The 14368-nt window shown below is 39.9% G+C and overlaps 1 protein-coding gene across 1 annotated transcript; it reads left to right on the top strand.

The window, feature by feature from the left end:
- The first annotated feature begins 3566 nt into the window (after positions 1–3566).
- On the top strand, positions 3567–14357 carry ivd (isovaleryl-CoA dehydrogenase). The gene is made up of 12 exons (XM_003453029.5): positions 3567–3858; positions 4633–4722; positions 7739–7790; positions 7954–8123; positions 8222–8315; positions 10434–10564; positions 10647–10743; positions 10848–10941; positions 11950–12031; positions 12161–12265; positions 12508–12580; positions 13384–14357. Exons 1-12 carry the CDS (start codon positions 3727–3729, stop codon positions 13515–13517), a joined length of 1254 nt encoding a protein of 417 aa, XP_003453077.1. The 5' UTR covers positions 3567–3726; the 3' UTR covers positions 13518–14357.
- Positions 14358–14368: the final 11 nt, after the last annotated feature.

Raw genomic sequence — 14368 nt, 5'->3', positions numbered from 1 at the left:
TTATGTTAGTACTTTTATAAAATGACTTAAGTTTTAAGGATTAAGGCTGAACTGCACTTCAGTCACTCCTACTGTGCTGGTGTTCAGAGGCACAACTATAACACAAATTGTGTCATTAAAACTTATGGAGATAAGTGTGAGAATGTTTGTCTATTGGTTTTGTTGGTTGGTTGTTTGCTTTCGGTAGCTGCGTAGTTTAGTGGTTTACACATATGCCTAACATGCGAAAGCTCCCTAGTTCAGTGCTGGATACAGTAGTCCTTTTGGGCTTGTTTCAAGAAGGACATCTGGAGTAAAACTCAAACATGTGGGGTTGTGGTGTCCCCCTGTGAGTAAGGGAGCAGCCAAAAGTTGCTGTTTTTGTTTTACTGAGTATTACTGTCTGACTACATTTGGTTTTATTTAAAAAGAAAAGAAAAACACTCAAATTATACTCTATTTTATAAATAATGAGCATGTTGGGGTTATTTTAAAATGAGACACAAATTATACTTGCGATGAGGCCTTCCTGTCATTTCCACCTTTTTCATTTTCCAAAGCCATCCATTGGTCAGGATTTGACCACTTGGCGGCTCAACTCTGGTCCCTGGGCCGTACGTTTGATATCCCAGTTTTAAATGTTCAGGGTTCACCTTTAATAATCCTACATACTGAAAGGTTGATGTAAGAAATTCTGAATTATGTTAGCGAAAACTGTACTGTGCATTTTGTCTGCTCTGCCTTCTGCTGTTGTACAACATCTTCAGCCTCTGGGCCTTGGCGGTTCTGCTTCAGTCGATATACAGGCAGCCCTGATGTGGACCTCTTTACAACACCTCTATGCCACATTAGAGGCCACCTCCACTTTACTGTAGCCCTAGAAAAAGTTAATACTTTGATGGTCCCTGGGTATGGCTCTATGATCTTGTTGGATGAACCATAAGCGTGTGCTAGTGTGAAGGGGAAAGTCCTTGCTCATCATCGCATTGGAAGTTGATACATACCTCAGGACATGAGGTCAGGGGTTAAATTGGTGTTTTTTCTAAAGGTAAGGAGGGATTAAAGATACAGTTTGGAAAATCAGCTCATTCATGCACACACAAAAATCTTCATCACAAAAAACCTGCATATGCTAAGTAATAAAATCTCAGTGTTTTACTCACATAAACAATGATTATAGTAGTTTACTTGCACTCATTGTCAAGGTGGTGTTGAGCTGATGTTGGTGTGCATTGTTAATGCCTTCTCTGCAGAGGACATGGGTTATCAGATGGAAGCATAAGCACACTACTGAGCAGAGAAAGTTTATGCTCATTTAAAGCTATTTTCAGCTGCTCCCTTCACCAGATGTCACCACAGCAGGTAGTTCCACATGTTTGATTTGGCAGATTTTCTTGCCAGATGCCCTTCCTGACACAGCCCCCAAGGAATTTGTGTCTCCTCCTGGGAGGGAACCGGAGTTCTTTTACTTATTAGGCAAATGAGCAAAACACTACATTATAGCAACAGAAGGCCATGGAGGCTATGCTAATGCTGAATAAAATAAATTAAAGTCCTTAATCTGTGTAGTTTGTTTGCTTGTTTGTTTTAAATTCTGTCCACGTAATTCTGGAAAAGTAAGGCGAAACAGGCGGAATGGAACATTTGGGGACCCCAAGCAGATTAACCCAGAAATCTTTTATTTTTTATATTAAATTCTATCCAGCAGGCGGCGCTAATGTACCAAAAAGTCGGTTTGCGTAAAGCAAGAACAAAGAAGAAGAAAAACCAAGAAAGAATTCCAGTTATGCAAAGAAGAATTATTTTAATCATGTCAGTATTTACTGATGGATCTAAAAATGGAGGGAGTAGTCATGAGGGAGTGTGTGTATACTAGTTAATCTGCTGTTCTGTGGGATTCCTTGCTCGTGTTGGTGTGGAAGGCAGCCCTAAGCTGCACTTTATAAAGGTAATGAGGAAACTGTTGAAAAGTTTATGGTAAGTTGTTGGTAAGAAAGGCTGCGAATGATTTGTGGCAAAAGATACGGACACTTGAATCAAGAGGCGATACTGCTACAGCACACAGAAATCCAACAGAGTCATGACTTCAAATGGAAAATGCAGACAGGAAAAGGAAGACCTGAGAATACTGCGTTAAATCAAGACTTTATTTAACTGATAAATATAAATAACAGAGGATCTTAAATAAAGTAGTAAATCTGACACAAGAGGAGGATGGACATTGCAATGGATTTTGGGAATGCCGCAAGGACGTCTTCATAAAGATGAAGGAGTGGAAGCTTAATTCATGAGTGAAAGGGACACTCTTGAATTAAGTGACACCTGTGGTAGTGACACCTGCTCTGATGTGTAGTTTGGATACAGTGGCACTGACAAAAAGAGAAGGCAGCTGAAATGTTAATGTTTTCACTGGGAGTGACCGGTATCTCAGGATGGGGGGGGGGTCATGTTCATAGCAATTCCAGAGGAATTTAATTTATTGAATAAAATGTTGTTATTTGGTGTCGCTGCATCATTGCAATATTGCATCGATGCAATATTGCCATGCAGAATATCACAATACTATGCTGTATTGAGTTTTCAAGATTAGAAATGACCAAATCAGGAGGATTCTCCCGAGTAGACAACAAAACTGACATCATAACAGTGGTCACTTGCAATGTCGAACATGGACTAACATTAATTTTTAGGACTTCAGTGTAGTATGGTTAAATGGTCCAACAATAAGAACAAAGGGGTTAGCTGGCCTACATCATCAGAGGGACAGCTCAAGCTGAGCAGTTTGGAGACAAAGTTAGAGAGGCAAGGCTGAGATGGTTTAGAAATGTGCAGAGGAGGAATAGTGGATATATTGGACAAAGGATGTTGAAGATGGAGCTGTCAGGCAGTCAGGAAAAGAGGAAGACCTCAGGGCAAGTTCATGGATGTAATGGAGGACATGGTGTAAAAGGAGGATGCAAGGGATAAGGTGAGATGGAAGTAGATGATCTGCTGTGGCGTATCCTAAAGGAAGCAGCTGGAAAGCAGAAGACAAAGGTGAGCAGATGATCCAAATATTATTATAACAGTATCGATACCAGTGGTGATATTGGTATCAGATAGATATTATCATGACAGTACTGATACTTTGTTTCTGTTCTCTAAGTTCGGCATGTAGCACACTGAACTGTGTGAAATTAATTATTTTCTGGAAATAAAAATATAAAAAGCTGCCCAAAGTGCATTAGAGACAGGCACATTTAAATTCCAGTCCTCAAAAAAAAAAAAAAAAAAAAATACATGAAAAGCTGAAAGGTGCGTTTTTTGTGTTAACTAATTATTGTGAAAAGTAAAAATCACAGTCATTTAGTGCCCATTAAATTTGCAAATTAATGATGATTCATTTCAGAAATTGTGAGCGTCCTACAGTTTGTAAGTTACAGGTGTCGATATCGATGGTCCTGTATTTACTGGATATCTGATCGATACCAAAATTTTCAGTATCGCACTAGGAGAAGACGAAGTGGAATATATGATGTGGTTTTATTTTTCACCGGTACAGGGGGCGGCGGGGTACTTAACCGCACTGCTGTGCCTGCGCGACCCTTCAGGGAAGAAGAAAGACAGCGTGGACTACATTTGTAGGACTAGGAAATATTGGCGGAGTGAGACCTCTTCCGTTTTATCTGCTACAAGACAGCCAGCCAGGTGACCTCAGACATTCATCCGTGGTCTAAACTTCATCCCTGTTATTCTGCAACTAGCACCATGTTTGCTGTCAGAAACGCACTTCGCCTCAGCTCCAGGTTATCCATCCCTGCGGTGACAAGAAGAGGCTGTGCCGGAGCTGCCATCCCCGTGGACGACGTAGTGAACGGACTCACAGACGAGCAGATACAGGTTAGCCACACTAGCTAGCTAATGCTAGCAAAACAAAGTGCACACTTGTGTCTGTGCGTGTCAACCGCAGGCATTAAAACAATCACATTATCTCAGAGACCAACATTTTTAGTGTGTTGTATAGTTTAATAAAATAGGGCAATAAAAGAAGACAGTTTTGCGCGGACACCGTCCACCATTACGTGATGACATAACATTAGCTAACAGCTACAAATTACATGACAAAATCAAAAGCTACCAACTAATACTCGATTCATTTAACTAATTAGAAAAGGGTCGATTTAAGTAACTTTACTAGTAACATTGTTAAACAATTTTATTAATTTTTCACGTATGACTTTACAGAGTAGCTTGTAGTAATGAATGGTTGTAATGGAGTGACTGATGCCGACATTGGTTTACAGTCGATATTAAATCAGATCAAAGGTGACTGCAGGTCGGGCATATTTTTACGCAAAGTGAAGGAGACTGGACCCAGCGCAGCAAGGAGAGCAGGGGGTGGGTGGGGTTTATATACAGGATTTGATTGGATGGAAGGAGTTGTCTCAGATCCCAGGCCTTTTATAAAGTTAAATATACATGCAATGCCAGTTAAAACATTTCAGTATGATTGGGCAAACAACACGTCCACCTGTAAATCAAACAACACACTTACCTCCATCGCCAGGCAGGTGAAAAGCTTTCCTAAGTCGTCACTCTATGATCTTCATCCTCCCAGCAGAGTAATTACAGGTATGGTTTTTGCTAAGTAATTGTTTTACGTCCTTTCCACAGCTGAGGCAAACAGTTCGCAAATTCTTTGTAGAAAAACTTGCACCTCATGCCGACGAGATCGATAAGAAGAACGAGTTCCCAGGAATGCGGGTGAGTTGAAATGCACAAGTGACAAAATTCAGAAAGTTGTAGCTGTTGTACCAAGTAGTAATAGAACTTGGGGACAGTACTTCTAGGTGGTAAAAGAAAACAACACACTGTTGATACATCTGTTGACATTCTTTACTTGCTTTATCCTGCACCACCAGTTCTGAGTATCGTGAGCAATCCAGTGAGCTCAGCTGACTTTTCTAAATTAATCAGCTTTTTTTTTTTTTGCTTTTGAGCTTTAAAAAAAGCACTTTTTTATCTAATCATATCAGAAATGTGGTGGTCAAAAGCTTACTGTACTTTTAATGATTTCTTTAAGCTGTTCTTTTTCCAGGGTGGAGCGATTGTACAGCATACGTCTTTAATAACTTTAAAAAACAAGAATTTGGCTCACAAGTTTGAATTTATTTTGGATTTTCTCTAAAGCGCACAGGCTCAAAAGTATATGTATAGGCTCAAATATATACATAAACCACCGCTAAAACTTGGTTGAATGTCCCTTAGCAGGTAACACTTTACCTAGTTGCTAGAGCTGGGCGATAGAACGATAACGATATTGCGAAATAACTTTTTCTCGATAGAAAAATGAAACTATTGCGATAGACCTCATCTCTCTCTCTTCCTCTCTTAAAAAAAAGAAAAGAAAAGAGACCAGCCAATCCAAATTAAGTAGCGCAGAGCCGAACCAATCACAGCCACGTGACTTGTTACGTACAGCACAAGTGCCAAGCCGCACATGTGTATTTGTTTGGGAAGCAGCCAGCCGCCGTGCCGGCCGGGTAATGGAGGAAATGAGTGTGCCGACTAGAGAAAAATCAACCGAGAGCTTGGGTGACCAGGTTACCGAAGAGAACACAGATGACGGTTCCGATGCCGGAGAGATTGTCGAAAGGAAGGGCCAGAGAAGTTCCGTAGTGTGGAGGTATTTCGGCTATTTGAAGTCTGACAAAAAACAGAGTAGCACGCACTGTAAACTGTGCCGAAAGCATGTTCCCACAAAGTCTGGAAATACAACAAACCTTTTTTATCACCTTTTTTATCAGCAGTGCCACCCACTAGAGCACGCTCAATCTCTGACTGAAAGCGCTAATTCGTCATCGAAAACAACCAGGGGAATCCCTGCGAAGCAGCAACAGTCAATTGAGTCGGCTTTCCCCAGCGTCTTACCATATGACAAAAAAGCTAAGAGACATAGCGACATAACGAATGCCATAGCCTACTGTCTTGCTAAAGACATGCTACCAATAAACACGGTCGAAAATGAAGGATTAATAATGAATTAATGAAGGAGTAATATTGTGACTTTCCACAGGGCCGCTTTAAAGCCTGAAGCAGTGGATAGACTTGTCTTCCTGTCCCGCAACCTGTAGGCTTTTGTCAGACTAAAGTTTTATATATATATTTAGTTGCACCTTGGATGTGCACCTAGGATTTAAAGAATGTTCTGTTAGCATGTTTATTTTAAAACTGTTTGAAAAGCTAAGCTATACAACCAGGACAGATTAAGAATTTCCTTTTAGTTCTCAGTTTATTTGATATTGACAAAAGTTAGTCAATTTTGTCTGTTCTTCTGTAAAACAAACTAAGATTTATTTTTAGAATTAATATTTTGTTTCTAAGTGGAATTGACAATTTAGTGGTCTGTTTTGTTTGTTTTATTTTGAAACTTAAATGCTTTAGCGGCTGCCTTTTGTGTAGTTTGCAATATTTGCCTTTATTTATCTGAAACTTTAGTCTCATGTTCCTTAAGTACATCTACCCTGTTGAACTTATTATGGGAAATAAATATTTAAATCAAAACAAGCTGCTGATTATTTCACATTTTACTTGTGAGCAACAGCACATTTGAATCTTACAAATATAGTTATTTGGCTTATATCGTGATATATATCGTTATCGCCTGAAATGAAAACAACATATCGTGATATGAAAAAATCTTATATCGCCCAGCTCTACTAGATGCTTTTAGTAGCCATCAATAAGCTTCTGGTATAAATCCTGACTGGGTATTTGACAACTCTTTTTAGCGTTCGGGTTAATTTAACCAGTTTTAATGTGTGTTTGGGATCACTGTCCTTTTGGAACACTCAATTGTGTCCAAGTTTCAGTCGTCTATCTGTTGATATGAGGTTGAAGTTGAAGAGGTAGAAGTTTGGAGGTAGTCCTCCTCCTCCATTATTCTGTCCAGTTTGTGAAATACACCAGTACCCCCTGGCAGCAAAAAAGCCACATGCCATGATGCTACCACCACCAGGCTTGAAATTTGGTACAGTATTCTTAGGTTTGAAAGCCCCACCTTTACTTATCCAAACTTCTTTTTATTGTGGCCAAATGGCTCAATCTTTGTCTCATCTGACCATCAAACATTTCTCTAGAAGAAAATGTTTGTCCATGTCTCGTCCATGTGAGCAGCTGCAAATTTCGGTCAAGCTTGAAGATGTTGACTTTGGAGCAGGGGCTTCTTTTCAGGCGACTCCAGTTCAGGCTTGAGCCTTGGTGGTTTCTGGGTTGTTCCTGAACCTCCTAACCAGTTTCCTCCCATCTTGGGAGACAGTTTGGGTCTTCTTCCAGAACTTGGCAAAGTTGTGACACGTCCAATTAACTTGTACTAGCACACAACAGTGTGATCTGATGAATCTGCAGTTACTCAGAACAAGTCATTTCTGAGCATTGGTCAAGCCACTGAGTGCTGAGTCAAACAAATCCTCTTTCTGCTGCCGCAGGAAAACAACCACTTGTATTTTTTTAAGTCACTAAAGATGCTGTACAAGCATTCCATACTGGAAAAAGAGCAGTTCATAGAAATCATTAAAAGCCCAAATTTGTCTTGACGTTCATGCCCATGATGACTGTATGTAAACGTCTGACCACAGCTGCATGACACCATTATATGTATATATAGCCAATATCAGCTGTTAGTATTGGTTGAGCTCTAGTAGATATGCATGTTCAGCTGTACCTCCGTAGAAGAGCTCTGCATAGTTTCCACTAACTTTCTGCTTTCCCTCTTAATCAGGGTTTTTGGAAAGAAATGGGGACGATGGGACTTCTTGGCATCACTGCTCCAGGTGTGACAGCTGTGATTTCTATGTAGCAGGCAGTTCATACAGTTACAGTTATTTCTAATACATATTTTCTGGTACATGTCAAGGCATAAACTGAAGGTTTCTATTTTTTTTTAGCTGTTATTAGGCGAGTTTACACTCAGCTCACACTGTATATTCCTTTCAGTGGAATGTGGAGGCACAGGATTGGGCTACCTAGATCACATAATTGTGATGGAGGAGCTGTCACGAGTGTCAGCAGCCGTCGCTCTCAGTTATGGCGCCCACTCTAACCTTTGTGTTAACCAGCTGGTACGCCACGCCAATGAAAAGCAGAAGGAGAAGTATATGACCAAGGTCAGGATCGAACATTTCACGTTTAAATATTATCAAAAAACACTGAACGTAATGAGCTTGTTTAATTATTTCATTAATCTTTTTACTTCCTTTGCCAGTTACTGACAGGAGAACATGTTGGAGCCCTGGCAATGAGTGAGCCCAATGCTGGCTCTGATGTTGTGTCAATGAAACTCAGAGCAAAGAAAGAAGGTAAGACGCCCAAACTGTGACTCACTTCTCTGTGGTAATGATAAATGTTCAGCTTAATTATACATCCAGTATGTGGTGCACATAAATACGATCTGCTTTATTAGCTTTCTTGGTCTTACAGATCTGTTCGGTTGTTTGTACTCTTGTTCTGCTTTGCCAGTGTCACGTAGCTTTATTTGTGTGTTTATTGAGTGTTATTAATATCAAGGACTTTACAAGAAGAAGGATTAATTATTCTATTTTTTTTTTCACCTCAAAATCATTAAAATGTGCATGCAATTTTACGTAAGAACATCTTTTGAAAGCTATTGTCATGATATGTTAACAGATATGTGTTGGTCACTGGCTTGATGAGGGGAAAAAAGAGTTTTGAGGGCTTTATTAGCTCAGGGTTTGACAGAAATGCTATTGGCATTTACAGCACTGAAAATGTACAAATGAGTCAGACTCAGCAAGGTGTCGTGTGTGTGCTGCATGGCCAGATTGTGAGTATGAGCTGCTTATAGAGGCATAAAATTTGACTGTGTTGTTTATCTGAAAACATTATTTTGATAGTTAATAAGATGTGACAGCAGCAAAAAAGTCAGGCTTTTTTAAAATGGAGTTTGTGAGGTTATAGACTGTATTATGTAAGTATTGAAGTTAACAGCTTTTTTTTGACATATGTCATAAACAAGCTATGAATAGAACTATTTGAGCTGCTGTTTTCGCAGCCTGGTTAGCACCATCAGCTCACAGGAAGACAGTTTTGTACCTGCATCAGATTTCTACCTGGTACTTCCTGCCACAGTGCTTGTTAGTTTAGCTGCTGATTCTAAACTGGCTTTAGGCGTATGTGTGGTTCAGTTTCACTGATTCAGCCTCGTGATGGAGTGATAACCTGTACAGGTTGCACCCCACTGCTTGCTCAGTGACTGCTGGGGTGGGTTCAAGCTGTGGTGAAGAACATGGATGAATTACTTTTGCTGCCTGGTACGACATTCAGGGATGGGGGGGAAAAAATTTCACTGCTGTGATGCAAAGTTCTCACATGTCCTTGATAAGTTTGTCTCCTTGCAGTGGACGCAGGCAGTTTTCTTTTCTTTTCTTTTTTTTTCTTTTTACAACACATTGTTGCGTAGATCATAGACTGTATATAAAAGATGAACATAGCCACCATGACGTCACCAATCGGTGAAGTGATGAGGGAGTGGTGGATCTGATCAAGACCCTGAGGGAAACGTGCACACTAACCCTCATCCTAAAGCATACCCTGTGTTATCTTCCTTCTGGACACAAATGGGGAAGATTATTTCTAAAATATATCATACTTTTTTTTCATTAGGACTTGAAACTACAAACTAAGGGCATAAACTCATTATAAAATATTGATAATGAAGTCATAGATCAAGGGAGCCGAAGCACTGTACTCCGATGGGCCTCTGTACAGTCAAAGTCGCTGTCCGTTTCCCATTTGAAATAATGCAGGTTTGAGGCACTTCACTTTTCAAACTCAAATGCGATGTCCATCTTTTATATACAGTCTATTGTGTATATTTGGCTGAATGATGAGCAATTTTCACTTCAAACTTCAAAATAAATAGAAATACTAGAAATTGTGCGCATAAAAGTTTTAGGACTGTCCATGAAGAGCTTGGCATGAGCCAAAGGCATCAACGAGACAAAAATGCCAAGCACCTATACTGCCCAAGGCCAGTGAAAACAAATGCAAATATATACAAACATGAATTCCAACAGGAAAATGTGATGCCTTAACAGCAAAAAGATGTGAAGAGACAGATAGTATCTACTGACAGGCCTAAGAGAACCAAAATAGTATCAGTGCCTTTTTGTTTAGTTTTTTTTAATGACAATATCAAATGTCAAATCCTCAAAATTACCAGCTGCACAGCTCTCTAGTGCTTCCACACATGCACCACTGGGTGAATGAGTGAGACATATCATTGCCATGAGGTTTGGAGGCAGCATTCATGCTTTGTAAGTTCTGCCTTTGAAGCTGTGGGTGATTGTCAGCGTTTTGACAAAGCCCAGAGAGAATGTTTAAGTTGTTGGAAAATGCAGTGCCCTGCAATTGTTATATTACAAAGTAACTACTATATGAACATAATCTTTTCACAGGAGACTATTACGTTCTGAATGGAAACAAGTTCTGGATCACGAATGGCCCAGATGCCGATGTGCTTATTGTGTATGCCAAAACGGATCCCGAGGCCTATCAAAAAGGCATCACAGCTTTCATTGTCGAAAAGGTAAATTCAGTAAAAGAAGGTGTACTAATAATAAACAAGTGTCTTTATTTGTGCGTTCATATATACCTTTGTTTTTGTGTAGGGAACGCCTGGATTCTCGACTGCACAGAAGCTCGACAAACTCGGCATGAGAGGATCAAACACCTGTGAGCTCATCTTTGAAGACTGCAAAATCCCAGGTGTGTCTCACTATGCATTGTTTCTTTATGTCATCCTAATGCAAAGTGATTGTCTTTTATCAGCGTGGAATTTATTTTGTTTTCTTTTCTCCTGTCTTTTATAGCGGAGAACATCCTGGGTCCATTAAACAAAGGCGTGTATGTGATGATGAGCGGCTTAGATCTGGAGCGACTGGTACTTGCATCTGGACCTATAGGGTAAGGTCACCGGAAGAGGTTGGCGGGTTGGTTTACACTGATGTCAAGTTATATCTAATCACATATACATGTTGATTTAATTAGAAATGACCAAGTATTTTAGTGCATGAATACTGTATCCAGTGATTCTGTGAGTGTGTGCTTCAGCTCTGAAAGTTACTGGGCTTGGTGTGCGAGAAGTTGGTTTATGTGTTGTTCATTAGCATGCTGAGCCTGGACTGATATAGCCGTTTTCCACTATTACCTGCTCAGGTAGCTCCGCTCCACTTGGTTTTTAGGGCTTTCCATTAAGCGGTAGTACCTGGTACTAGGTACCTTTTTAGTACCCACTTGGCTGAGATTTCAAGCAATCTGAGGCAATCCAAAAATGTGACTTCAACAAACTGGATGCCACCGATTGGCTAGTCAGTGGCATCACTCGATGAGGAATGAGAGCGTCTTTTTCATGAAAATCAAACCCGCCATTTTTAAAGCCCAGTAAAAAGGGAAATGGCTGCACAAAAAAACAACACTGTGGCCCGCGAGTCGGACAAAAAGCTATACACCGAGCAGCAGGTATATACCGCTGCTCAACGCCCTCCTTTGTTGTGGTGTTCATGTCGCATACATATGACGTCATGGGACTTTTGCCCGCGTTGGTATAACGACTCCATGCACATTAGGTGTTTGCCCATGCTGACTTTGATGTGTTATTTTGTGCTTTTTTCAAAGCGGAAATTTCACATCTCTGTATAGTGGTTAATTTAACTTCATTTGAGTGGCTAATGCAGGAACTCCTTTTATATCATGGGTCACATACAGCTCACCTTAATCTTAAGTGGGCCAGACCAGTGAAACTACATGATAAATGTGTACAATTACAGAAAAGTTCTGGTAGTTCATTGCCCAGACTGTCCTGTAATTTAAATTTAATTAAACATATTTAACATATATTTTTTGAATGTTGTCCTATAACCTTACAGATGTGACACATTTCATTTAATGTAACATCCTCATATTGTTTTTCAGCATCATGCAGGCAGTTCTGGATGCAGCTATTCCCTATCTGCATGTCCGAGAGGCTTTCGGACAGAAGATCGGACACTTTCAGGTTTTGCCTGCATTTTTCACTTTCCTCAGAGAATAAAAATTCAAATATTTTGACGGCCATTGTGTTAAATGATTTGTTTAATTTACGTTTACTCGAGTCAGACTGACCTGATGTTCATCTATTTGACAGCTGATGCAAGGGAAGATGGCTGACATGTACACCAGGCTGAGCGCCTGTCGGCAGTATTTGTACAGTGTTGCACGTGCTTGTGACAAAGGACACTTCAGCGCAAAGGTGAGAAGATTTGTAATCACGTCTGCTTCTGCAGCACTCAGTCAGTCATTTTAGCCAAGAAGTTTCCTTCATTCATATCCTTTATAATGGCCCCTTTTAAGCATTAAATAAGCATTTTATAAAAAATGTTGTAATATATAAAGGGTTCTCACTTTCAAACCTGCATCCAGTTGATCGTTCTTTTCTTTTCGTAGAGACTTTCTTTTCTAACTCAGCGACTGTGATGCTTTGTGTGTTTGCAGGATTGTGCTGGAGTGATCCTGTATTGTGCTGAGAATGCCACTCAGGTTGCTTTGGATGGGATTCAATGTTTGGGTGAGTGCCAAGAACCAGAGCTGAAATGAAATGAAAGCAGATTCTTAAACTGAGGAAATTGTCATGATTTAATCAATGTACAAACATCATATTTCAGGTTACAACCAACACACAGCTGTTAGGAAGGTCTAGTTAACAGAAAGAAAGTTCATAGTAAAATGAGGGATTTCCCCTAAAGCCAGTTTCCACACGTAGACTATAGCTGAGCTTTTCTCAGCTTCACCCAGCAAAACTGCACAAAACAACACAGATGTCTGTAGCAGTCAGATTATTCATTAAATGAGTGTAACCTTGTTAGTTTACTTGAAAAAGAGTCGAGTGTAGGTCACATGTGTGGCTTCTTGCAAATTATTTGCAGACCCTGTTAAACCAACTGGAGGATTTCTAGTACTGAGAATGTGCCTGAAACACATATTTTTCCTGTTGTGAGAGGGCAGCACTGTGATCATGTCCCAGCTTAGTTCTCCTGACAATTTGTGGAGTTCATGTGTAAAAACTTCTTACTAATTAGTTGATGTGATAACCCCTTATCCATTACGCTGATTCTTTCCTAATAAACAGCAACAACAGTCTGACTTGTTTTAATCCGTTCTGCTCTGACAGCCACTGGCTGCTGTAGCTGACGTAGATCTGTAGAACGTATTTGCTCAGGTTCCTATATGAAGTCACTTTTTCACTCGTTTTGTTTTGGAGACATAGATATCTGATATTTCAACATGGTTTTTGTTGATTAACGGATGGCCAGCCTTAAGCTTTGTTACTACTCGGTAACTTTGCACTAACATCTGTATGTCCTTCGTCAGGTGGCAATGGCTACATCAATGACTACCCACTGGGGCGATTTCTGCGTGATGCAAAGCTTTATGAAATTGGTGCCGGGACAAGTGAAGTTCGCAGACTCATCATTGGACGAGCCTTCAACTCCTTGTTCAAATAAAGCTGAGAGGGTGATCACTAAAAGACTGTGAGTGGTTTGCTGTGGATGAACAAAGTTATTCACACACAAGGCCTTACTGTACAAACTGTACAAAAGAACTTGTCACCAAGGATTTTGATTAGTTTCAGTCAAAACAGATCATTATGAAATTGTGATATTAGAACTTGACATAATGCAAAGCAATTTAACTACATTAAGTGGCCTTGATGTGACTTTTTTTAGCTACAGTACGAAAATGTTCGTATTCTCCAACCAGGTAGCAAGAAGTTGCTGTGAAATCTGTTGATAAAGGCCCAATCATTTTGGTGATTGGTCACTGAAATGTGTATTCCTTGCGTGGTTGCTGGAGGTTACTGGCAGTCGCTGGCTTAAATTGGTCACAGAGAGGTATACACTAAAAACCCTTCAGCTAACATGTTTCAAATTGTGCGACTTTTACACTCACTGGCTGCACTGAAGAACCGTGTATCATATAGGGGCTCAGTGTTACCTCACTTATTATCACTACAGTTTAAAAAACAAGTCTGATGACGTTGCTGCCATCATTGTCTGAATTTTCTTGATTTGTAAGTGTGAAATCTAACTGTAGTTCAGATCTTCAGAAACGTCATGATTTCAAAGCAAACTGAAATATGTGAAAAGGGCAAATGTCTGTGAGCGCTCTGCTAGCATTAGAATCCATATTTGTTTGTTTTGGGAGCCGATGTCACTGTTTGTATACAATAAAAATCAGTCTGTAGAAATCTCTCAGATTTGTCTTCCTTTCTGCAAAGAATTATGTAGTTGTACATTGTGAACATGTATGAAATGAAATCTTATAAAATAAAAATTGTAATTTTCTATTTATGTCT

Source organism: Oreochromis niloticus, linkage group LG19 (assembly GCF_001858045.2).
Source record: "Oreochromis niloticus isolate F11D_XX linkage group LG19, O_niloticus_UMD_NMBU, whole genome shotgun sequence".
In the NCBI taxonomy this organism is placed as follows: domain Eukaryota; kingdom Metazoa; phylum Chordata; class Actinopteri; order Cichliformes; family Cichlidae; genus Oreochromis; species Oreochromis niloticus.
The sequence above is the reverse complement of the archived record's forward strand: the minus strand, read 5'-3'. Positions and strand labels throughout refer to the sequence as shown.

Bases quoted from the DNA above. Each gene is read 5' to 3' on its own strand.
- ivd (XM_003453029.5), top strand. From the start codon at position 3,727: ATGTTTGCTGTCAGAAACGCACTTCGCCTCAGCTCCAGGTTATCCATC. The intron at 12,032-12,160 runs GTTTTGCCTGCA...TCTATTTGACAG, and splicing joins AGAAGATCGGACACTTTCAG to CTGATGCAAGGGAAGATGGC. The intron at 12,581-13,383 runs GTGAGTGCCAAG...GTCCTTCGTCAG, and splicing joins GGATGGGATTCAATGTTTGG to GTGGCAATGGCTACATCAAT.